The 20,846-nt window shown below is 46.6% G+C and overlaps 2 protein-coding genes across 3 annotated transcripts in view; one reads left to right on the top strand and one right to left on the bottom strand.

Moving 5' to 3' along the window:
* The window catches only part of PLCD1 (phospholipase C delta 1), a 64,963-nt gene extending 49,662 nt beyond the window's left edge, over nucleotides 1-15,301 (top strand). For both annotated transcript variants that reach the window (XM_083704053.1, XM_083704052.1), the window contains exons 6-15: nucleotides 269-470; nucleotides 2,078-2,222; nucleotides 3,947-4,096; nucleotides 4,680-4,808; nucleotides 5,328-5,472; nucleotides 7,446-7,562; nucleotides 8,991-9,169; nucleotides 9,763-9,895; nucleotides 11,519-11,668; nucleotides 13,116-15,301. In XM_083704053.1, the coding sequence (XP_083560179.1) occupies nucleotides 269-470; nucleotides 2,078-2,222; nucleotides 3,947-4,096; nucleotides 4,680-4,808; nucleotides 5,328-5,472; nucleotides 7,446-7,562; nucleotides 8,991-9,169; nucleotides 9,763-9,895; nucleotides 11,519-11,668; nucleotides 13,116-13,207 (1,442 nt within the window). In that variant the 3' untranslated portion in view covers nucleotides 13,208-15,301. The remainder of the gene's footprint in view (nucleotides 1-268; nucleotides 471-2,077; nucleotides 2,223-3,946; nucleotides 4,097-4,679; nucleotides 4,809-5,327; nucleotides 5,473-7,445; nucleotides 7,563-8,990; nucleotides 9,170-9,762; nucleotides 9,896-11,518; nucleotides 11,669-13,115) is intronic.
* Nucleotides 15,302-18,815: 3,514 nt separating this feature from the next.
* VILL (villin like) overlaps nucleotides 18,816-20,846 on the bottom strand; it is a 53,352-nt gene continuing 51,321 nt past the window's right edge. Inside the window, exon 20 of the mRNA XM_083704054.1 lies at nucleotides 18,816-20,768. Within this exon, the coding sequence (XP_083560180.1) occupies nucleotides 20,655-20,768 (114 nt within the window). The 3' untranslated portion in view covers nucleotides 18,816-20,654. The remainder of the gene's footprint in view (nucleotides 20,769-20,846) is intronic.

Raw genomic sequence — 20,846 nt, 5'->3', positions numbered from 1 at the left:
CTTTCTTTCTCTCTCTCTCTCTCTCTCTCTCTCTCTCTCTCTCTCTCTCTTTTCACCAGCAACACTATCAAAGCATCTCACATAAATACAATAAAGGAAAACAATAAGATTTAATTTCTGAAAACCAGAATTAAAACTGAATATTCAATGTCTAAAAGCTGGCAACAACCCCCCACCCAAAAAAGCCATGTAGTCACAGCCTGACCCATTCTCAGTTTTGTCCTTTTCTTCTTCTCCCCATTGTACTCCCCCCCTTCTTTTTCTACAGTCAAGGGACAAAATGTCATGACCAAAGATGGCTTCCAGATATATTTGCTGTCTCCCCACGGAAACGTATTCAATCAAGCTCACATCCCCATTTACCAGGACATGACCCAGCCGCTGAGCCACTATTACATATCGTCTTCGCACAACACCTACCTCATGGAGGACCAACTGAGAGGACCGAGCAGCACCGAGGCTTACATCAGGTTTGGCACATCATCTCCCCTCTTCTGATGGAAGAGCCAAGAGAGTTGCCAGAGGGGCCTGGGAGAGGTGCTTCCATTTTAATTACCCACAGTGCCCCCGGGGCACAGCATCACCCCAAGGCATTGTGGGAAGTTAAAAAGGGCGGCACTTATCAGACCCAGCAACTCGGTGCTCCTCAGTGTGCCAGACAAACAATTTGTTTCAGAGCTGTAGTCCGAAAGATCTGGAAGCCATCAGGTCAGCAAAGGCTGGGGTAAGGGGAGAATTTGTGAGCAGTCTTGGGTCCTAGCCGCACGAGACATTTGAAGCGGTATCACTTTAAACAGTCGTGGCTCCCCCCGCAAAGAATCATGGGAACTGTAGTTTGTTAAGGCTGCTGAGAGTTCTCAGGAGATCCCTATTCCCCCGCCTAGAACTACAATCCCCAGAGTTCCCTGGGAGGAGAGATTGGTTGCTAAACCATTCTGGGAACCACAGGTTATGGGAGAGAAACAGCCCTCGTTCTGGCCATTGCTCAGCGGCAAAACATTTGCTTTGTGTGGAGAAGGTCCCCAATATCTGCAGACATGTCTGGGAAAGACTCCCTCCCTGAAACCCAGGAGAGCAGTTGCCAGCCCGTGTCAACAGTATTACACCCTTGTGCACATTAACTGAAACAAACAGTGTAGTTTATTGTAGAGAACTCACATATACTTGTACAAAACTCACATATACGTACATTTGTAATGGATATGACCTCCGCTGTTTTTAAGCAGCATTTGAACATGGTTTGGCATGGAGTCTACTAGTTTCGAACAGCCACTGTTGATTTTCGGATCTCTGTACCACAGAGAGCCAGTGTGGTGTAGTGGTTAAGAGCGGTAGTCTCGTAATCTGGGGAACCGGGTTCGCTTCCCTGCTCCTCCACATGCAGCTGCTGGGTGACCTTGGGCCAGTCACACTTCTTTGAAGTCTCTCAGCCCCACTCACCTCACAGAGTGTTTGTTGTGGGGGAGGAAGGGAAAGGAGAATGCTTTAAGAATGCTTTGAGACTCCTTTGGGTAGTGATAAAGCGGGATATCAAATCCAAACTCTTCTTCTACTTGAATCAGTGCCTGAATGAGCTTCTCCATAGTCATACAGTCTACAGCACGGAGGCGACTTTTGCATATAGCCCACAAATTCTTGATGGGATTTACCTCCAGGGAATTCCCTGTCCTCTCAAGTACCTGTATTTGCTGCTGTGCCATGAATTTCTTCACCACTTTCAATGTTTGACAGGGGGCTAGATCTTGCTGCAATATCCCAGTACTGCCAGGATACCTCTTTTCCAGCTCCGGCATAACTCTCTTTTGTAGAACCTCAACATATTGTGGTGAGCGCATCATTCCTTCTATTGGCTGCAGGCTTCCGACACCATAATGACCAACTGACTTTTCGTGTTTGTTTTGAGTACAGGATGATGAGCAAGATAGAAAACATGCTTTGTTTCAGTTAATTTGCACAAGGGTCTAGGCTAGTTGGAGCCAATGGGTCTGACTTCGTATAAGGCACCTCCTCCTTTCGCCGTCTCTGGGAATCTCATTTTGAACAACTCCCAACAGACCCTGTGATGTTTCCTTTGCAGAGCCCTGACCAAAGGCTGCCGGTGCGTAGAGCTGGATTGCTGGGACGGGCCTAATTCGGAGCCCGTCATTTACCACGGCTACACACTCACCTCCAAGATCCTCTTCTGCGATGCCATCAAAGCCATCAAGAACTACGCTTTCAAAGTAAGGGCGTCTCCTCTCCCTCCAGCCAGCACCCTAGCTTTAAATCTCTTTATGCCTTTTGTACCGCTGTGGTCTAAACCACAGAGGCTAGGACTTGCTGATCAGAAGGTCGGCGGTTTGAATCCCCACGACGGGGTGAGCTCCCGTTGCTCGGTCCCTGCTCCTGCCTACCTAGCAGTTCGAAAGCACGTCAAAGTGCAAGTAGATAAATAGGTACCTCTCCGGCGGGAAGGTAGACAGCGTTTCCGTGCGCTGCTCTGGTTCAGAGGGAGGTTGTGCCAAGCAAACATTATCCTGAACTTTCTTGCGCATTTCCTATCACTTTCCCATCACCAAAGTCCTGATTTGTTGGGTGGCAAGTGTGTTTTTAACCCTACAGCAATGGGTCAGTGTGTCTGGCTATTAACCAGAAGGTTGGTGGTTCGAGCCCTGTGAAAGGGGATACTCTGTATCTTTTGTTTAATCCCTTACATCTCCTTTTACTTTATTATATATATTTTTGGTCTTAATAGAGAGGTTCTAGAACCTTTTTAGGCATGCGGGTGGCGCTGTGGGTTAAACCAAGTAGATAAATAGGTACCACTCTGGCGGGAAGGTAGACAGCGTTTCCGTGTGCTGCTCTGGTTCTCCAGAAGCAGCTTAGTCATGCTGGCCACATGACCCGGAAGCTGTACGCCGGCTCCCTCGGCCAATAAAGCAAGATGAGCGCCGCAATCCCAGAGTCTTCCACGACTGGACCTAAAGGTCAGGGGTCCCTTTACCTTTACCATTGCAAGACACTTTGAGACATGCCGCGAACAAGAAATGAAAATAGCAACAAGGGGCATTTCAAAAAAAAGTCCCAGTTAAAATTCCCGGGTGAATTTATTGTTTAAAAAAACAAAAATCCTACATACCTAAAGTCAAGCAAAGCAGGAACCCGATGGGCTTTTTTTGGGAGGCTTTTCAGCACCGGTGTTGCTGCAATCTGGGGCAATTGCTTTTTTTGAGAAACTGAGAGGGCACACACCCAGAATGGTGCAACTGATCCTGATGATTTTGCTAAAATATGACATCCAAATTCAAATGGACACCCTGATGTTTGGCACCCACCAAATAAGCATATACCGTAGATTAGGGGTCAGCAAACTTTTTCAGCAGGGAGCCGGTCCACTGGCCCACAGAACTTGTGGGGGGCCGGACTATATTTTTTGCGGGGGAAATGAATTCCTATGCCCCACAAATAACCCAGAGATGCATTTTGAATAAAAGGACACATTCTACTCATGTAAAAACACCAGGCAGGCCCGATAAATAACCCAGAGATGCATTTGAAATAAAAGGACACATTCTACTTATGTCAAAACACGCTGATTCCTGGACCGTCCACGGGCCGGATTTAGAAGGCGATTGGACTGGATCCGGCCCCTGGGCCTTAGTTTGCCTACCCATGCCACAGATGTATTAAGATATCTGTTGCATTAGACTTGTGTTCTGGGGGAGGGGAAGACCAAATGTTTTTTGGATAATGTTTCTTGAAAATGTTTAAATTTTTTTTTTTTTTTAAAAGAAGGCCCTGCTCTGTGGGCCCCTCGATTTTACTTCCCCAAAAGCAAGCACCCAGCAGAGCAGGACATTTTTTGAAGAGCTCAAGGGTTGGAGTCACTCGTATACAGGAGGAAAACAGCTGTTATTCTTGTATTAATGTTATTGTTCTCTCTCCCACCCCCTCCTACCCCCCGCAGACCTCTCCTTATCCTGTCATCATATCCCTGGAGAACCACTGTAGTCTCGAGCAGCAGAAAACGATGGCGTACCACATGCACAACATCTTGGAAGACATGCTGTTGGTGGCGCCAGTCGACTCCAATGCGTCTGAGCTCCCTTCGCCGGAGGTGAGTTCAGCTGCATTTTATCAGCACGTAAAATGTTGCGGCTGCCATCTTGGTTGACAAGTCAGGGGTGGGGAACCTGTGGCCCTCCAGACGTTGTGGGACTTCAACTCCCCTCAGCCCCAGACAGCATTGGCTGATGGTTTGGGATGATAGGAGATGTAGTCCTCCTTCTCAGAAGAGAAGAAGAAGAGTTTGGATTTGATATCCCGCCTTTCACCCCCCTTCAGGAGTCTCAAAGCGGCTAACATTCTCCTTTCCCTTCCTCCCCCACAACAAACACTCTGTGAGGTGAGTGGGGCTGAGAGACTTCACAGAAGTGTGACTGGCCCAAGGTCACCCAGCAGCTGCATGTGGAGGAGCGGAGACGCGAACCCGGTTCCCCAGATTAGGAGACTACCGCTCTTAACCACTACACCACACTAGCTCCCACACTAGCTTCTCAGACCATTGGCCATGCTTCCCGAGGCTGATGGGAACTGGAGTCCCACCATGTCTGGAGGGCCAGAGATACTGATCCTGTTCCACCATTTGCACCCTTTGCCACTGTGATATCTCTTTTTTTTTCTTTTTCTTTTCCCTCTAGCAATTAAAGGGGAAAATTCTCGTGAAAGGGAAGAAGCTGAGCCCAGAGACGGAAGAAGTCTCTGATGAGGACGAAGCGGCTGAAATGGAAGACGAAACTGTGAAGATTGAGGTGGAGAGGAAAAGGACGGTGAGCCTCGTTGGCCATGTTAGCAACTCCAGGCCCTGATTTTGCATGTTCTTAGCAACTGCTAGGGACGCAGGTGGCTGGCGGTTCGAAAACCCGCGACGGGGTGAGCTCCCGTTGCTCGGTCCCTGCTCCTGCCAACCTAGCAGTTCAAAAGCACATCAAAGTGCAAGTAGATAAATAGGTACCACTCCGGTGGGAAGGTAAAAGGCGTTTCCGTGCATTGCTCTGGTTCACCAGAAGCAGCTTAGTCATGCTGGCCACATGACCTGGAAAAACTGTCTGCAGACAACCACCGGCTCCCTCGGCCAATAAAGCGAGATGAGAGCCGCAACCCCAGAGTCGGTCACGACTGAACTTAATGGTCAGGGGTCCCTTTACCTTTACCTTACTCTGAGTAAGACGAGCACCGTCTACAACCATGGAGATTGAGAGGCCGGTGGGTTGTTTCACTCCCTGCCTCCCACCCCTGAAACTATGATGAATTCTCAGTTTTCTACCTTTTTCCTTGTCCCTTTTTAGAGTGAAAAACTGAAGCTTGCCCAGGAGCTATCTGACACGGTGGTCTACTGCAAAAGTGTCCACTTCCAAGGTTTCAATAATACCGATTGCAATGAAATGTCATCCTTCAGCGAAAGCAAAGCTTTGAAGCTGGCCCAGGAATCTGGTAAGTAGCCCTTGCCTCATCTGGTGTGCTCAAAAGAGAGATCCACTGACCGAACATAACCCAAGAACATGGTGTGCGTGTGTGACCTAAAGTAAAACGCTGCAGTGTGGAGTGCGCTGCTATTCACGATGCTAGCCAGCCATTCCCATTCCCAGGATACTCCATTCCAGCCAGCTAGCCATGCCCACGTCAAGGAAATTCCATTCCAACCCACCCACCCCCCATTTTCTATTTATTCCCTGCTAATAACCAGCCAGCATTCCATGGCTATTGATCATGCTCAGTCCTTACTGGGCTGTTTTTTGTGGGGGTGTCTCCCCTACTTTTGAACTCCCCCATCTTATAAGCTTACAAGGAGGGCATGCCAAACCACTCCTTCCCCCTATTTCTCGTTTCTGGCGCCACCCATTCACAGGTATACCGCTGCTGAACCTGGAAGCTCTTTGGCCAAAATCACTAGTAATGCTCAGTATATTTGTTTTGTCAGATCCTGGTGGCCACATTCACGTGTGATAGCCTTAAATAATTTTTCAAATTAAATTTTACATTTTTATCATGATAACAACATCACAGGGATGTGGGTGGTGCTTTGGGTTAAACCACAGAGCCTAGGACTTGCTGATCAGAAGGTCAGCAGTTTGAATCCCCTCGATGGGGTGAGCTCCCATTGCTCGGTCCCTGCTCCTGCCAACCTAGCAGTTCGAAAGAACGTCAAAGTGCAAGTAGATAAATAGGTACCACTCCAGCGGGAAGGTAAATGGCGTTTCCGTGCACTGCTCTGGTTCGTCATGCTGGCCACATGACCTGGAAGCTGTACTCTGGCTCCCTTGGCCAATAAAGCAAGATGAGTGCCACAACCCCAGAGTCGGTCACGACTGGACCTAATGGGCAGCAGTCCCTTTACCTTTTTAACAACATTTCAATTCATCAGAATCAAAGAAATACATTCCCCAGAATCCCCACCTCCGACTTCCCTCAACTTCCTCTTCTGTTTTTTTACATATTCACTCCCCCTGCTTGCTTTGTTATATCTTCATATAAATTCTTTATATTAGTTATTATCTCTTATCATTTTAACATCATCTTTAAAATTTCTGTATTTATTTTTGTTAGTTGCAGGTGTTTACTCAAACCCTGCTAGTGAGTCCATTTCTTTACATTGTTTCTGTAAATACAACATAAATGGTTCCCAATCTTTTTAAAATTCTCTATTGTCTTTATTTCTAATTCTTTCTGTTAACTTCACCATTTCCACATATTCCATCAGTTTTTGTAGCCATTCTTCTTTGGTTGGTATTTCATCACTTTTCCATCTTTGGGCTAGCATCCTAGCCGCAGCCGTAGCATACATTAAAAAGTTTCTTCTTTCCTCTTGTCCGATCTTGACCTGAAGTGCCTAATAAAAAAGCTTCTGGTCTTTTAGCAAACATTATCGTAAATATTTTCTTGATTTCATTATAAATCATATCCCAATATTTTTCAATCATTCTGCAATTCCACATATGAAAAAATTCCACATATGAAAAAAGTGCCTTCTTTACATTCCCAACACTTAATGGAGCCTCATGTGTGATAGCCTTAATTATGTGTTGTACAGTGGTACCTCGGTTTACATACGCTTCAGGTTACATATGCTTCAGGTTACAGACTCTGCTAACCCAGAAATAATAATAATAACCTCGGGTTAAGAACTTTGCTTCAGGATGAGAACAGAAATCGCACGGCAGCGGCACGGCAGCAGCGGGATGCCCCATTAGCTAAAGTGGTGCTTCAGGTTAAGAACAGTTTCAGGTTAAGAACGGACCTCCGGAACGAATTAAGTACACAACCAGAGGTACCACTGTACGAAGAAGAGTTTTCCGCCCTCACAACCCTAATCTGTCTCTCTGGGTCACCCCAGCTCACCCACAGTTCCATTATGATTAGAGGAGGAGAAAGAAATTGTCATATTTTTTTTTCTGTTCTCATTCCAGGGCCCGACTTTATCCATCACAACATCAGGCATCTGAGCAGAATCTACCCTGCGGGATGGAGGACGGATTCGTCTAACTTCAACCCTGTTGACATGTGGAATGTGGGGTGCCAAATTGGTAAATTGGGTTGTTAAAATCAACATGGCTTATTTAGTTGTGAATAACTGGGGATGAAAGGGGGCTGTGAAGTAATTTTATCTCTGTCTTTCTGTTTGTTTGTCTTATCACCTGCCCTGCCCTTTAACGCCCCAGAGTGGTTACAACCTTAAAACACAATATTAAAATTGGTTCAAAACATATTACAGTCCTAAAAATGAGGTGGGTGTGGCGATCACACAGGGTCCCTGGACGTTTCACCATCTATTGATCCCTGTGCCACGACTTTATTTCTTGCTGCCACCACCCAGGCACTACCTGGTACAATACTGAGTCCAGTCAGGGTTAAATTGGAACATAAACTTCGGTTTATTTATTGCAGTTTAGCAAACGTGTGGTTTCATAAACAGTATCGGTCAATTACATTCATAGGGTGCCTATCCAAACCTATAACTTCCGCTACCTGCTCTCCCTCACTAAACCACCTCTCATAGAGCGAAAAATACGGTAAATGTCTAAGACACACTTTTTCCTCTCCAAAAATTAAGGGGAAACGCGTGTGCATCTTGTGGAGCGAATGCAGGCTCCATGGCTTCAGTGATAGCAACGCGAAGCCTCCAAAGCACAGTGGGAGCGTTCCTGCTGCGCTCCTGAGGCTTTGCGTTGCTGTTGCTGAAGCCTGGAGAGCGAGAGGGGTCGGTGCACACCGATCCCTCTCGCTCTCCTGGCTTCGCTTTGCTGGAGAGGCACTGTGCAGCTTTCCCTCTCTGTGCAGCGCCCCTTCAACGAAGCGGGAGGAGAAATGGAAGGGGCTCCATTTCTCCTGCTGCTTCGCTGAAGGGGCGCTACGCAGAGAGGGAGAGAATATTTTTTCTTGTTCTCCCCCTCTAAAACAAGGCGCGTCCTATGGTCGGGTGCACCCTATAGAGCGAAAAATACAGTACTTGTCTTCCTAGCCCCTAACTGTCCCCAACTCAGCTTATTTCACTACACTAACTCAACCTACCCACAGACTCTATCCCAATTCACTCCCACTCCAGCCAACTCCCAACGAATTCCCCTTTCGCCCCTCCCAGAGCTGGTTTTATAGCCCTCTGACTCCACCCCTTGGGTTCTGATTGGGTAACTTGTTTAACTATTTCACCTCCAGCACACTTATATGTTAATGTCACAGCGGGTCTTGAGGTATATACACCTCAAGTGTCAAAAGCCAGGATAAGCAGGTGCGTTTTCAGCGCTCTCCGGAAGCTGTACAACAACTTTCCGTGGTGCAATCAAAAGCAAGGACTACATTACTTTTCCAGAACACGATAATGTTCTGTAAATCTGCTATCGTGCCCCATTCAATGGGTTAAGGGCTACTAATGATCATACACACCTAAATGAAGCATTGCCTTGTAAAATAATAATTTGCCAATTAATTGTACGTATTTCTCCCCCCTCCCCCAGTTGCCTTGAATTTTCAGTCCAAGGGAACCGATATGGATGTCTACCAAGGCCGGTTCCAGGAAAACGGCTTTTGTGGGTACGTCCTAAAGCCGGAATTTCTGCGGGACGAGCAGTCCAGGTTCAACCCCAAGGCCGTCTCAGAAGGGCCGTGGTGCACCAAGAAGAAACTCCAGGTGAAGGTAGGAATTGGAAACGAGGTCCAAAGCATAGCTGTCAAGCGTCCCTTATTTGGCGGGGCAGTCCCTTATCCCAGTGCCAAGTCCTGCTGCTGTCCCTTATTGTTGATATCCCTTAAATTTCCTGGGTTTCAAAGGAAGCACCTCCTCTCCCTCCCTGCCTGCCGGCCGGGGAGGAAGGAGGCTCCAACTGTGTTGCTTGGCTGCGTTGCTCACCCAATAAGGAGTCTAAGAATGACTGGGGGGTGGAGCTTGCTTGCCTTGTGCCGATCAAATCGGCCGCGTTGCCTGGGGACTTGCCTTTGCTCAGCGCTTCCCAGCAGGAGAGGTGACGGTGGTTTTCCTTGCTGCATCCCCTTTGCCGGGTTGCTGCGCTGTGGGAACCACCGCTTGAGGCTTCGTTTGGCTGCTGGTTGACTAAAATCCCTTATTTTGGCCGATGATCCCTTATTTTCTTGGCTGATGGTCCCTTATTTTCAAATCTGTAAGTTGACAGCTATGGTCCAAAGTTGGTACCCCAGTGCTGTTCCTTATTGTCCCCTGGAAGGCTTCCAAGTCACAATGGGCACTCAAGACCCCCTCTTTCTCTCTTACAGGTCATCACAGGCCAGCAACTGCCCAAGGTGAACAAGAGCCAAAACTCCATTGTGGACCCCAGGGTGATAGTCGAGATCCACGGCGTCCAGAGGGACAACGAGAAGAAGCAAACCACCGTCATTGACAACAACGGTAAGAGGAGGAGTCTTCACCAGCCAAACTCATCTCTGCCTCCTGGCCTCCTTCTCTCCTGCTTCAGCTTCTGCCTCTCATTCTGGACTTCTCTCTGCCCCAGACTCTCCCTGCTCACTAAATCCTGTTACCTCTTCAGTCCCCAACACTTCCTCTTCCCAGTCTTCTCCCTTTGACTGCTCATTGTCATTCCACCACCATTCCCCGAGCTCTGAGCCTTCTTCCCTTGTGGGTTCCCCAGCTGGTTCCTTCCACCATTATTCTGCATCCAACCAGTCCTTGATACCAAGGCGCTTAGAAACCATGAGCTTAAAGTCCAGTCCAGTGGTTCTGCTGCATAGCGATTGAAAAAGGACCAAGATTTTGGCCGCCATACCTTCTGGGCTGCTATTCTGACAAACCCCTTGGCTCCTAGCTTGGAGAGGCTCTTTCTTCTTGCTGTAGCCGGGTCAATGGAGATTCAATAGCGGCTTTGTTCATTTGTTTCCCGGCAAAGGAAAAAGCTGAAGCTGCTCTTCTTTGTCCAAGATGCCTTACAAAAGGGCCTTTCATTGCTTCCTGGAAGGGGAAAGGGAGCCTGAATCCAAAACTACCAATAGCTGGCAAAAGCCTTGGTTGTATATTCTCCCAACTTTGGGCAATGGGCTGCTTGGCTTTCAGCCCAACTGAAAACTGATTCAAGTCTGCAGACATGCATGTGGTACAGTCCTCTCAAAAGGCTATATCACCTTGCAAAGGAGTTGGGGTGAAAGGGATTGCCATTTTGGAAACTCCCACTATGGCACGATCTCCTTGGCATGTGGAAAACTTACACGCCAGGGAGAAGAGGAGATATGTTAGTCATCAAATATCTCAGAGGCTTTCACGTGAAAGATGAACAAGCTTGTTTTCTCTTGCTCTGGAGGGTGAGACCCGAACCAGTGGCTTCAAGCTACAAGAAAGGTGCGCAGAACTGGACACAGAACTCCCAGTGGGGTCTGACCAAGGCAGAATAGAGTGGGACTATTACTTCACATGGGTGGCGCTGTGGGTTAAACCACAGAGCCTAGGACTTACTGATCAGAAGGTTGGCTGTTCGAATCCCCACGACGGGGTGAGCTCCCATTGCTCGGTCCCTGCTCGTGCCAACCTAGCAGTTCGAAAGCATGTCAAAGTGCAAGTAGATAAATAGGTACCACTCCGGCGGGAAGGTAAGCGGCGTTTCCGTGCACTGCTCTGGTTTTGCCATAAGTGGCTTACTCATGTTGGCCACATGTATGCTGGCTCCCTTGACCAATAAAGCGAGATGAGCTTTGCAACCCCAGAGTCGGCCACAACTGGACCTAATGGTCAGGGGTCCCTTTACCTTTTTATTACTTCTCTTGATCAGCACTCTTTGCTTCTGTTAATGCAACCCAGAGAGAGAGAGAGAGAGAGGGAGAGAGAGAGAGAGAGAGAGAGAGAGAGAGAGAAAGGAAAAACGAGTCTCTGAGCATCTTTTCTATCAATCAAAGATGAGGCCAGATTTTTCTATCTTTTACAGATCTAGCCTACTGGAAGGATGTTCAGACTTGTACATCTCTGTGTTGCCCGTGTTTGTCTTTTCTTCCTTCCTCACTTAACACTCTCTCTCCTCCTTGGCAGGCTTTAACCCCAGATGGGATGAAGCGTTTGAGTTTGACATTGACGTCCCTCAGCTCGCTCTGGTTCGTTTCATGGTGGAAGACTTTGACGCGTCAACCAAAAATGACTTTATTGGGCAATTCACAGCTCCCTTCACAAGTCTGAAGCAAGGTGAGTCTTCCCATCTTAACCTTCAGTGCAACTCTTCATTTGAAGCTTAGAGTAATAGGGAGTTTCTGGGGTCAGCAAAGAACTGGGTGTTGGTTGTTTTTTTTTTAAAGTCCTCTCTCCTTTTTAAGTGTAATGTCTCTTTCAATATGGTTGGGAGGTCTTCATGAACTACAAACCCCAAAATTTTGCACCCTCTCCAAACCTGTGCCAAAGTTTTGCAGTCATTTTGCAGTGAAAACTTTGGCACCGGTTTGGAGTGAATCAAACAATGTTGGATTTTGGGGTTAGAACCCTGCTTTGATGTTTCAATTACTCAGTTGGGGTGTGTGTGCTGCAAAACATGGGGGTTTTTTTGCTGCAAAACGCTGCAAAACAACTGCAAAACTTTGACACAGGTTTGGAAGGAATCCCAAATTTGGGGGTTCGTAGTTAATAAGCGGGGACGCGGGTGGCGCTGTTGGTTAAACCACAGAGCCTAGGACTTGCCGATCAGAAGGTCGGCGGTTCGAATCCCCACGACGGGGTGAGCTTCCATTGCTGGGTCCCTGCTCCTGCCAACCTAGCAGTTCGAAAGCACATCAAAGTGCAAGTAGATAAATAGGTACCACTCTGGCAGGAAGGTAAATGGCATTTCCGTGCGCTGCTCTGGTTCGCCAGAAGCGGCTTAGTCATGCTGGCCACATGACCCTGAAGCTGTACGCCGGCTCCCTCGGCCAGTAAAGCGAGATGAGCAACCCCAGAGTCAGCCACGACTGGACCTAATGGTCAGGGGTCCCTTTACCTTTACCTTTAGCTTTTTAGTTAATAAGCCCTGTTGGGGGCTGCCTTGTGGGCTGAAATTCAGGGGATAGGGCCGTAACCAACACTAGTCCTACTCTGAGTAAACCCAGTGAAGTTAATTAACATGACTAATTTGGGTTCGTTAATTTCAAGGGGTCTGCAACAACAGATAAACCACACTGTTTACGAACCTCCCAGGTGTCTTATAGGAGCACAGCGCCCTCTACTGCCCAGTTCAGGCACCGCTTCCCAAATTCCTGATAATCCAAGACACACTTTTCTGAATTATTATTAATGACATGTGTAAGAGAAGGAGTTGGCCGCCTTCAGAGGAGCCAGTTTATAACACACTTTCTCTTAATATATGCAGACTTGTGGCTGGAGAACTGCATTGCAGAATTCAGGGATGTACAGGTTTCGAAGGCTATCTGCTTTTTCAGGTTGTTGTGTCTTTGTTTTGGAAAGAGTGAATTAGGCCACGTTAAAACTGAATTTCTCCCCCATCTCTATGTTGCGTCCTCCAGTCCCCCTGGCATGTAAGAGTCTGATTGTCGCCACTCCCAGTGCCAGCTATTGAAATACACCAAGTGAAGATAACACCACAATATAATCTCTCTCTCTCTCTCTCTCTCTCTCTCTCTCTCTCTCTCTCTCTCATAAACTGCAGGCTATCGCCACATTCATCTCTTGACGAAGAATGGAGACCAGTACCCTTCTGCCACGCTCTTTGTACACATCAATATTACGGATGCTTACTAAAAGGACAATTTTCTCGGACCGCTCAAGGGAGAGGTCCCTGCTTTCCCTTTGCAAATGAGCTGGGAAGAGAGAGACCTCAAACACTACCCTGGTTTTTAGCCGATGTGGAATCCCCATAACATCCACGGAGAGCAGGAAATGGACAAATGAGTCGAGCCAACCACCACAGAGGTCGTTCTGCAAACTGCCTTGCAGCGTTTAGAAAGCATCATGGAGAATTGCTGCTCCAAGTGCCTGTAAAAGGCCATGTTCTGTTGTGGTTGGGAATTCTGGGCTATCCTCCTTATCATGGGCAGGCAAACTAAGGCCCGGGGGCAGGATCTGGCCCAATCGCCTTCTCAATCCAGCCCATGGACGGTCTGGGAATTAGTGTGTTTCTACATGAGTAGAATGTCTCCTTTTATTTAAAATGCACCTCTGGGTTATTTGTGGGGCCCGCCTGGCGTTTTTACATGAGTAGAATGTGTGCTTTTTATTTAAAATGCATCTCGGGGTTATTTGTGGGGCATAGGAATTCGTTCATTTTCTTTTCAAAATATAGTCCGGCCCCTCACAAGGTCTGAGGGACAGTGGACCGGCCCCCTGCTGAAAAAGTTTGCTGACCCCTCCTCCTTATCCTAGCTGCTGTTTCTGAGTGAAAAGAGAAAAAGAGTCAACTTTTCAATCATGAAGCACGAAAATTAAGATAAGGACAGGCGCAGGAGATTGTTACTTTAGTCCTTTAAGGCTGGGAGGTCCACACACTGGCCACTGTCCCCCCTCTGTTGTCTCTGAAGACCTCACCTGGACTGTAGCACTGGCTTCAGGCATGTTCTGAGTCAGATCCGAGATGTGGCTTCTGTGTCCTTTCCGCTTGTTTCCATTCCTCTGTTTCCTCCCTTATGTCCGATGGTTACTGACTTCCTTTGTGCGCTCGGGCAGCAAGGCGCCAGTTCTTCCTGACGTCACCTTTCAGGGTTTTCACTTTTTCAAGGTTTCAGTCCTCATGATAAGTAAGGCAAGCTTAAAAGCGTAAAGGCAATTTCCGATGCAATTTCGAAGGCTAAGGAAAGTTGTTGAACGATGTATACATTGTTTTAAGAAAGCGCACATTCCGCTGCTGGGTGCTGCAAGCTGTGTAAATCATTCCAATCAAGCAGACTTGCGCAATATTTAATTCTACCTCCAGCAGCAGCCCAAACCCCTCCTTTGCAACTTCTCCGACTTCTGAAATTTAACCGGGCATTGCTCACCTTTTAAGTCATAATTTACCCATTGGCTGAAACAAGAGATTCCCAAGAAGCTGCTTTCTGGGGCCAGTGTTACATTCTGTGTTTCTGCTGCGCTAGAGTGGACCAGCAATGTACTCCCAGCCAGATTTCATACTGTAAAAATGTGATTTTTAATTTTTTTTTTAGACATTAAGACGTAAGCACTGTCCTTGAACTTTCCCAAAACAGTGTCAGGGTATTGGGCTTTTTCAGTTTTAGAAGCTGAGGCAATTGCATCAATCATCACGTTGTGAATTTGCTAGATGCTACTTTTTTGTAAATTTTGTAATTTTGTTCGATCTTTTTATAATTAATTATTACATTATTTTTAGGCGAAAGCAACCAAGGAGAGCAGGCCCATTGTACAGTCACACCCTCTCTTTTCTTAGTAGCTTGGAAACGGTTCTGAATTTGAAGGGGGTGAGGATATAGACTGGGGTTTAATCAATCTCATAGGCCATTATCCAAAGATGATTGTTGCCTGTGGAAATTTATCCCAACATTAGCAAATTCAGCCGCTTGAAAGAAACTGACTGATATAAAATATGCTAATTCTGCTGTTTCAAATATTGGGTTCCCCCCAGCTGGTTCTGAATTACTACTGTTTTTGAACATGATGCAATTGTATCTAAGGTTTTCCGTGAAATGGTGAGGACTGGAAACTTTTGGAGAGTTTACATAACCTCACATCAAAAAGGTTTGAATCAGAGTCCTGTTGTGCCACCATTCTGCCTCTTTTACATTACATGTGAGATACACTACAAAATCCACGCCCTAAAGCCTAATGCTTTTTAAGCGTTCTGTAGATTTCAGTGGGAAAGAATTAAAAGTGCACCTAATTCTCCCAGTGATATCTATGAGTTTTAAATGGCTCTGGATCTTTGCTGCATGTTACACTGTGATCTATACGCAGTGTTTCCCAACCTTGTGCCTCCAGATGTTTTTGGCCTACAACTCCCATCATCCCTAGCTAGCAAGACCAGTGGTCAGGGATGATGGGAGTTGTAGGCCAAAAACATCTGGAGGCACAAGGTTGGGAAACACTGATCTATAGCAAATTGTGAAAATGCTATGCTACTGACAATGTTGTACCAAATCCTCTTATTTTATATGTGGTCCGAGCCTCTAAAACTCACTTTAGATAGAAAAGAGTGGAGGACCTTTGCTTTTCACTAAGCAGAATCCTTTTAAACAATCTGCGGAAGCTGAAGGCTCATTTACACGCAATCATATCTTATGAGAACAGGGCCAAAGCCTGTTCTCATAAGATTTAGGTGCCTATGCTGTGGTACTTTGCCAAATGCCAAAGGCCCCTGATTTCATTTCAAGACGTAAGAATTGGTCAACAGCACTGGCCAGTTTGCAGTTCCACATCAAAGCAGATGGGCCTGAAAGTGATCCGACCGAGAGAATCTGTGATCTCAACTTGAATTCCTCGATTTGCGGAGAGTTGCTCTCTCAGGGTAGATCACCTGTCAGGATCGAGGTGTTCATTTGTCAGCTACCTCTCTGTGCAAATTTCGAGACTTGGCCGGTCTCCTGACAAAATGGCCACCACCTCCAATCCTTTCATCTGCAAAATGGGGTCTGCATTGTTATAGGGCAGGGGCTCAGTGTAGACAGGAACTCATCCTGTGTCATGGAAATCCATGTGCCTCTAACCCAACATAGCCTCTTGTTTTGGGTTAGGCTTTGCCATATATATATATATATATATATATATATATGCAGGTTTTGGTGTCCTCGGGTGTCTTCCCGTGTAAAAGTTGGGGTGTCTAGGCGACGTTTCGACGAGGTCTCACTCGTCATCTTCAGGCTGGTGCTTTCGGCTTCTTGTTACTGGAACATATATATATGCTTTCGTAGATTTTCACGGGTACAGGAATGCAGGTTTTGGTGTCCTCGGGTGTCTTCCCGTGTAAATTGCTCTTTAACACGGAACATCACCACAAGAGAATAATCATGGAAGCCATCGAGATAGAGAAACACCCTCACAACATGAACAAGCGTGACGACACATCCCGCTTGCCAGACATCTGGAAATTAGCCCTCTCCACAAAAACTGACACCAGATCCAGAGGCACACAGAACGCCAACACCAATCAACCACACCAGACCCAAACCCAGACCCTCTCCACAGATGAATTACTGACACCATCCAGTAGCCAATCCATGGTGGCACCTCCGGATGCTGCACCCCCCTGCAATCCCTACACAGATCTGGCTGACACAAGCCACAAAACCACAGCTCGCCCCTATACACGAAGCCAAGCCAAAGCACAACTAAGTGCAATACAGCCATCTTCTCAGGAAAACTCTTCACAAAGTTCAAGAGGTCAAGACACAAAGACTTTAGCAACTAATCCACACCTAATGACCCACCTAAGTGGTACTCAGGATATCACTCAAGAAATCACTCAAGGTATCTCTCAAGTAATTAAGGAACAAAAGAAGAAAAGGCACACTAGCCTGGGAACTTCCTCTCTGCCCAGAACATTGGAGGCTAGACACCACACCCCCTCTACAGTATTTATAGGAACTCAAACATTGAGATCCCGCTCTGTTCCAGTAACAAGAAGCCGAAAGCACCAGCCTGAAGATGACGAGTGAGACCTCGTCGAAACGTCGCCTAGACACCCCAACTTTTACACGGGAAGACACCCGAGGACACCAAAACCTGCATATATATATATATATATATATTGGGGGAGGGGTGGAATCCTGAGAGCCACTTTCATGAAACGCACTGCAAATTTATTAAACAGGAAGGTGGTTTCTAAAAGCCGTTCCATTTTCCCTTTCTTGCGGCGAACATTATCTCAATTCTCAAGGCGCTATGATGAACTGTGTCGCCTCTTCCCCCCAAACATTTCCATCTGGGATTTTGTAATGGAAAAGCCACGTAATGCCTTATTGCAGTAACTGTAAGGTCTTGGTCTAGCACTTTTAAAAAAATGGATTGGGACCTTATAACTGCCCCAGCCTTATTCTGTTTGTGTAGAAGACAATCACAGGGTGGTAAACTTGAAGAATGGTTGAGACGATGGTTGAGATGCAACTGTAGTTTTTAACAGATATTCCATAAGTGGAGCCCTGACTGTCATAATGCAATAGCTGAATCCAATGGGGATTTTGGGCTTGTGTAAGACATAGAATCATAGAGTTGTCATCCAAAAAAAAAAAATCAGCCTTCTCCAATTGGGGTCTTGCAGGTGCTTTAGACTACAACAGTGATGTGAGCCGAAGTCCAAAACATCTGGACAGAAAAGGCCAATTCTTCTAGTCTCCAACTCCCTGCAATGCACAATGTCAGCCTATCATTTGCAGTCTTGTACTGTTGTGCTCCTGTTGTTTACACGACAAAAGTAGTTTGCCCAACAACACCAATGCTCCCACTTCTTGCCCTGACATGACAGTGGATCTTGTCTAAATGGGTTATATCCCAAGTCAGTCATACTGTTGAGTAGACCCATTGGAACTGGCGAATGCAGCTAATGAAAGCCCCTTTATTTCAGCGGATCTGCCTTCGAGTACGGCTTCGCGAGATATAACCCAATCATTCTGCAAACAAAACTGACTTTTATATTGCGGTTTTTTAAAAATTAAAAAATGTCATATAAAGCTACAGAGTTAGAGGGTTTACAAGAGTACGATATAAATAATATATTTTTTAACTGCGATTAAAATGAAAAGTAAAAAAAAGAATTGTGTTTCTCTGCCTCATCTTTTCCTGTTTATTTTTCTTACTGGGTTCACCTGATGTGTAAATGCACATGGCCAACTAAACTGGCTTAGCTCAAGCTCTCCTACCTTGAACTCTGCCACCCCCCCCCCTAAAAATGCTCACTTTTTCTTGAATGGCAGGATTGTACACCTACCCTCCCATCTGTTCTGTATAGAGGAGAGGTTCAAGAAACCGCTCTCTGAGCAAGCATGGCAGGGGACAATGAAGTCTTCCCCCCAATGATGGCGGGAGAATTTTTGCTCTTTCAGACACGGCAGCCATTTTGTATTATGCCCAACGACAGCCATTTTGTTACTGACGCCCACAGGAACATCTCAAGAATCCAAATGGCCCACTGGCCAAAATAGGTTGGCAACTACTACTGTGACTCTATGTATGTTTTAACCTCCATGTCAGGGTCTCCTACCCAGACACTGGTTCCTACTCCTGTTCCAAGACTGGGAAAAGTCATTCATGGAGCTCTACCACATGATTAACCATGGTGGTATTGACCACAAGTCCTTCCTCTTGGGGACAAAAGGGAAGACAAAACAGAAGCGCCCCAGTTTCACTTGCTGATTTCATCACGAATGAAGCTACCGCATGTAGATTTATGAAAAACGTACGCCACCGGTCACTGTGATTTGTTTTATTTCGAAATCATGGCACGGAAATGAACAAAGTGAAATGGCCACAGGTGGTTGTGATGGAAATTGTGGGGAATGTGTGAATTCCTTTGCCGCTGGTGCTGTTTTTTTCTGGATGTAGGCTCTGAAAGGCCTTTGAGGCCTTTGGATGAGAAAAGGTGCCATTAATCCTTGAAGAGAAAAGCTATGTGGAGTTACAACCCTCAGGGTGCAACCTTACACTTCTAGGGTACCATAAACATTCATGGAGCAATCTAGGGTACCACAAACCTTAAGCCCAAGACCTACAATTCTCATTATTTAAGACTCTTTGGGAAGTTTGATCATATCCTGATCGTCATATTGTGATATTCACCCAAATCCCTCACATCCTTATTTGCCAGCGAAATGAGAGTGATTATTTCACCAGCATCTCACTCCTAGCCTGACTGGCAGTATAACAATGATAAACTTAGCAACTGTAGTCAAGACTGTGACCCCAGACAGTTCACGTGGGATTCCCTCCTCTTCATATCCCTTAACAAAACCTGAGCAATACAATTTTCTCTGGACCCAGATGAGGCCACTAGTGCGCTGCCTTTCTTCCCAATCCTGGCTTCATAAGAGAGAGAAGAAAGAATAGTGAGAGCAGAGACCCAACATTTGTTTTCAGTGGTACCCAAACGGATGCTTCGGGGTCCCAAAACATGGCCGCCTGAGGCAAAGGACAAGATGGCGCTGTCCTCTCAATTCCATGTAGGAAAGCCAACCAGACTGAACTTCAACAGGGGCAACGGGATGGAAATTGTTCTCCGCTGTACCAGAGGGCAACGTATGGGGGGTCTGTCCTCCCGACATCTTGCTGTTGCTGCCTGCCCCTCGGCATCTGCCGCCTGAGGCAACTGCACTCAGCGCTGCTTTACAAAGGAGGAGGAGAGGATGGGTCAGGGTATTCAATTCCATGCCTTCAGAATGGAGGCCAGTTGCTGCATAACTAAGGGGTGTGTGTATGTGTGTTATGTACTGAGTTGAATAGGATGCAAAATGCAGCAGTCTGATTGGTCCTAGAACAATGCAGCAGTATGATTGGTCCACAGGAGCCACCCAATCCAGCTCCAGGTGGAAGTGAATCCACAACCTGATTGGCCTACAGGAGAATCCCGGAATTAGCCAATCACGTGGGGCCCACTGTGTAAATAATGTATATAAAGCAGATATTGTGGGGGAACTTCCATTCCTCCTCACCACTATGAGCTGAATAAAGAGCATGAAAGTCACTCCTGATTCCAAGTGTATTTCAGTGTGTGTGTGTGTGTGTGTGTGTGTGTGTGTGTGAGAGAGAGAGAGAGAGAGAGAGAGAGAGAGAGAGAGAGACTTTTCCCTTTCCAAACTTCCAGAGAGTCCAGAATCAGCCCTAGAGGCCAGTCTTTCATTTCCCTTCAACATTGCCTGAAGCTTACAACTTCACGTGCAATCCCTGAATTTCCAAACTCATAAAATGCAAGGAATTTTCTCCCCGCACAGATAAATTATAAAAAGCTTGACAGGCAAAAGAGGTGGCCGTTTTCAGTAGCACAGGTGCAGGGGAAGGAAATAATCTACCAAGCCTTTCTTTGACAAAACTGATTTCAAGAGAGAGAGAGAGAGAGAGAGAGAGAGAGAGAGAGAGAGAGAGAGAGAGGTTTCTTTAAATAGTCCTTTTTGGTAGTGGGGGCGATGATGGAGGGAAGCAACTTTTATTCAGGCTCACTTCCTCCCACCCCTGTGGAGTTATCCCAAAATGAGTTCTAAGGAGCCAGCCAGCCGGCAGGCAGGCAGACAGGTGTGCAGGCCGAAAGCTCCTTCGCTCAAAAGAGTCCAAATTGTTTCTTCTCATTCTGCTGCTTCCACCTGGGCATCTGGTAGAATTCGTCCTTGGTCTTCCCAAAGATGTCATAAAAATCTGCGTCAGACAGGTAGTACTGCAAAGAGAGTGAGAGGAAAAGGAAACAAGTGAGGGGAGAAGCCTGAGGGATTATGGGATTGTTCTGTTCTTGTTT

Source organism: Podarcis gaigeae, assembly GCF_964106915.1.
Source record: "Podarcis gaigeae genome assembly, chromosome: 12".
Taxonomy (NCBI): Eukaryota; Metazoa; Chordata; class Lepidosauria; order Squamata; family Lacertidae; genus Podarcis; species Podarcis gaigeae.
The sequence above is the reverse complement of the archived record's forward strand: the minus strand, read 5'-3'. Positions and strand labels throughout refer to the sequence as shown.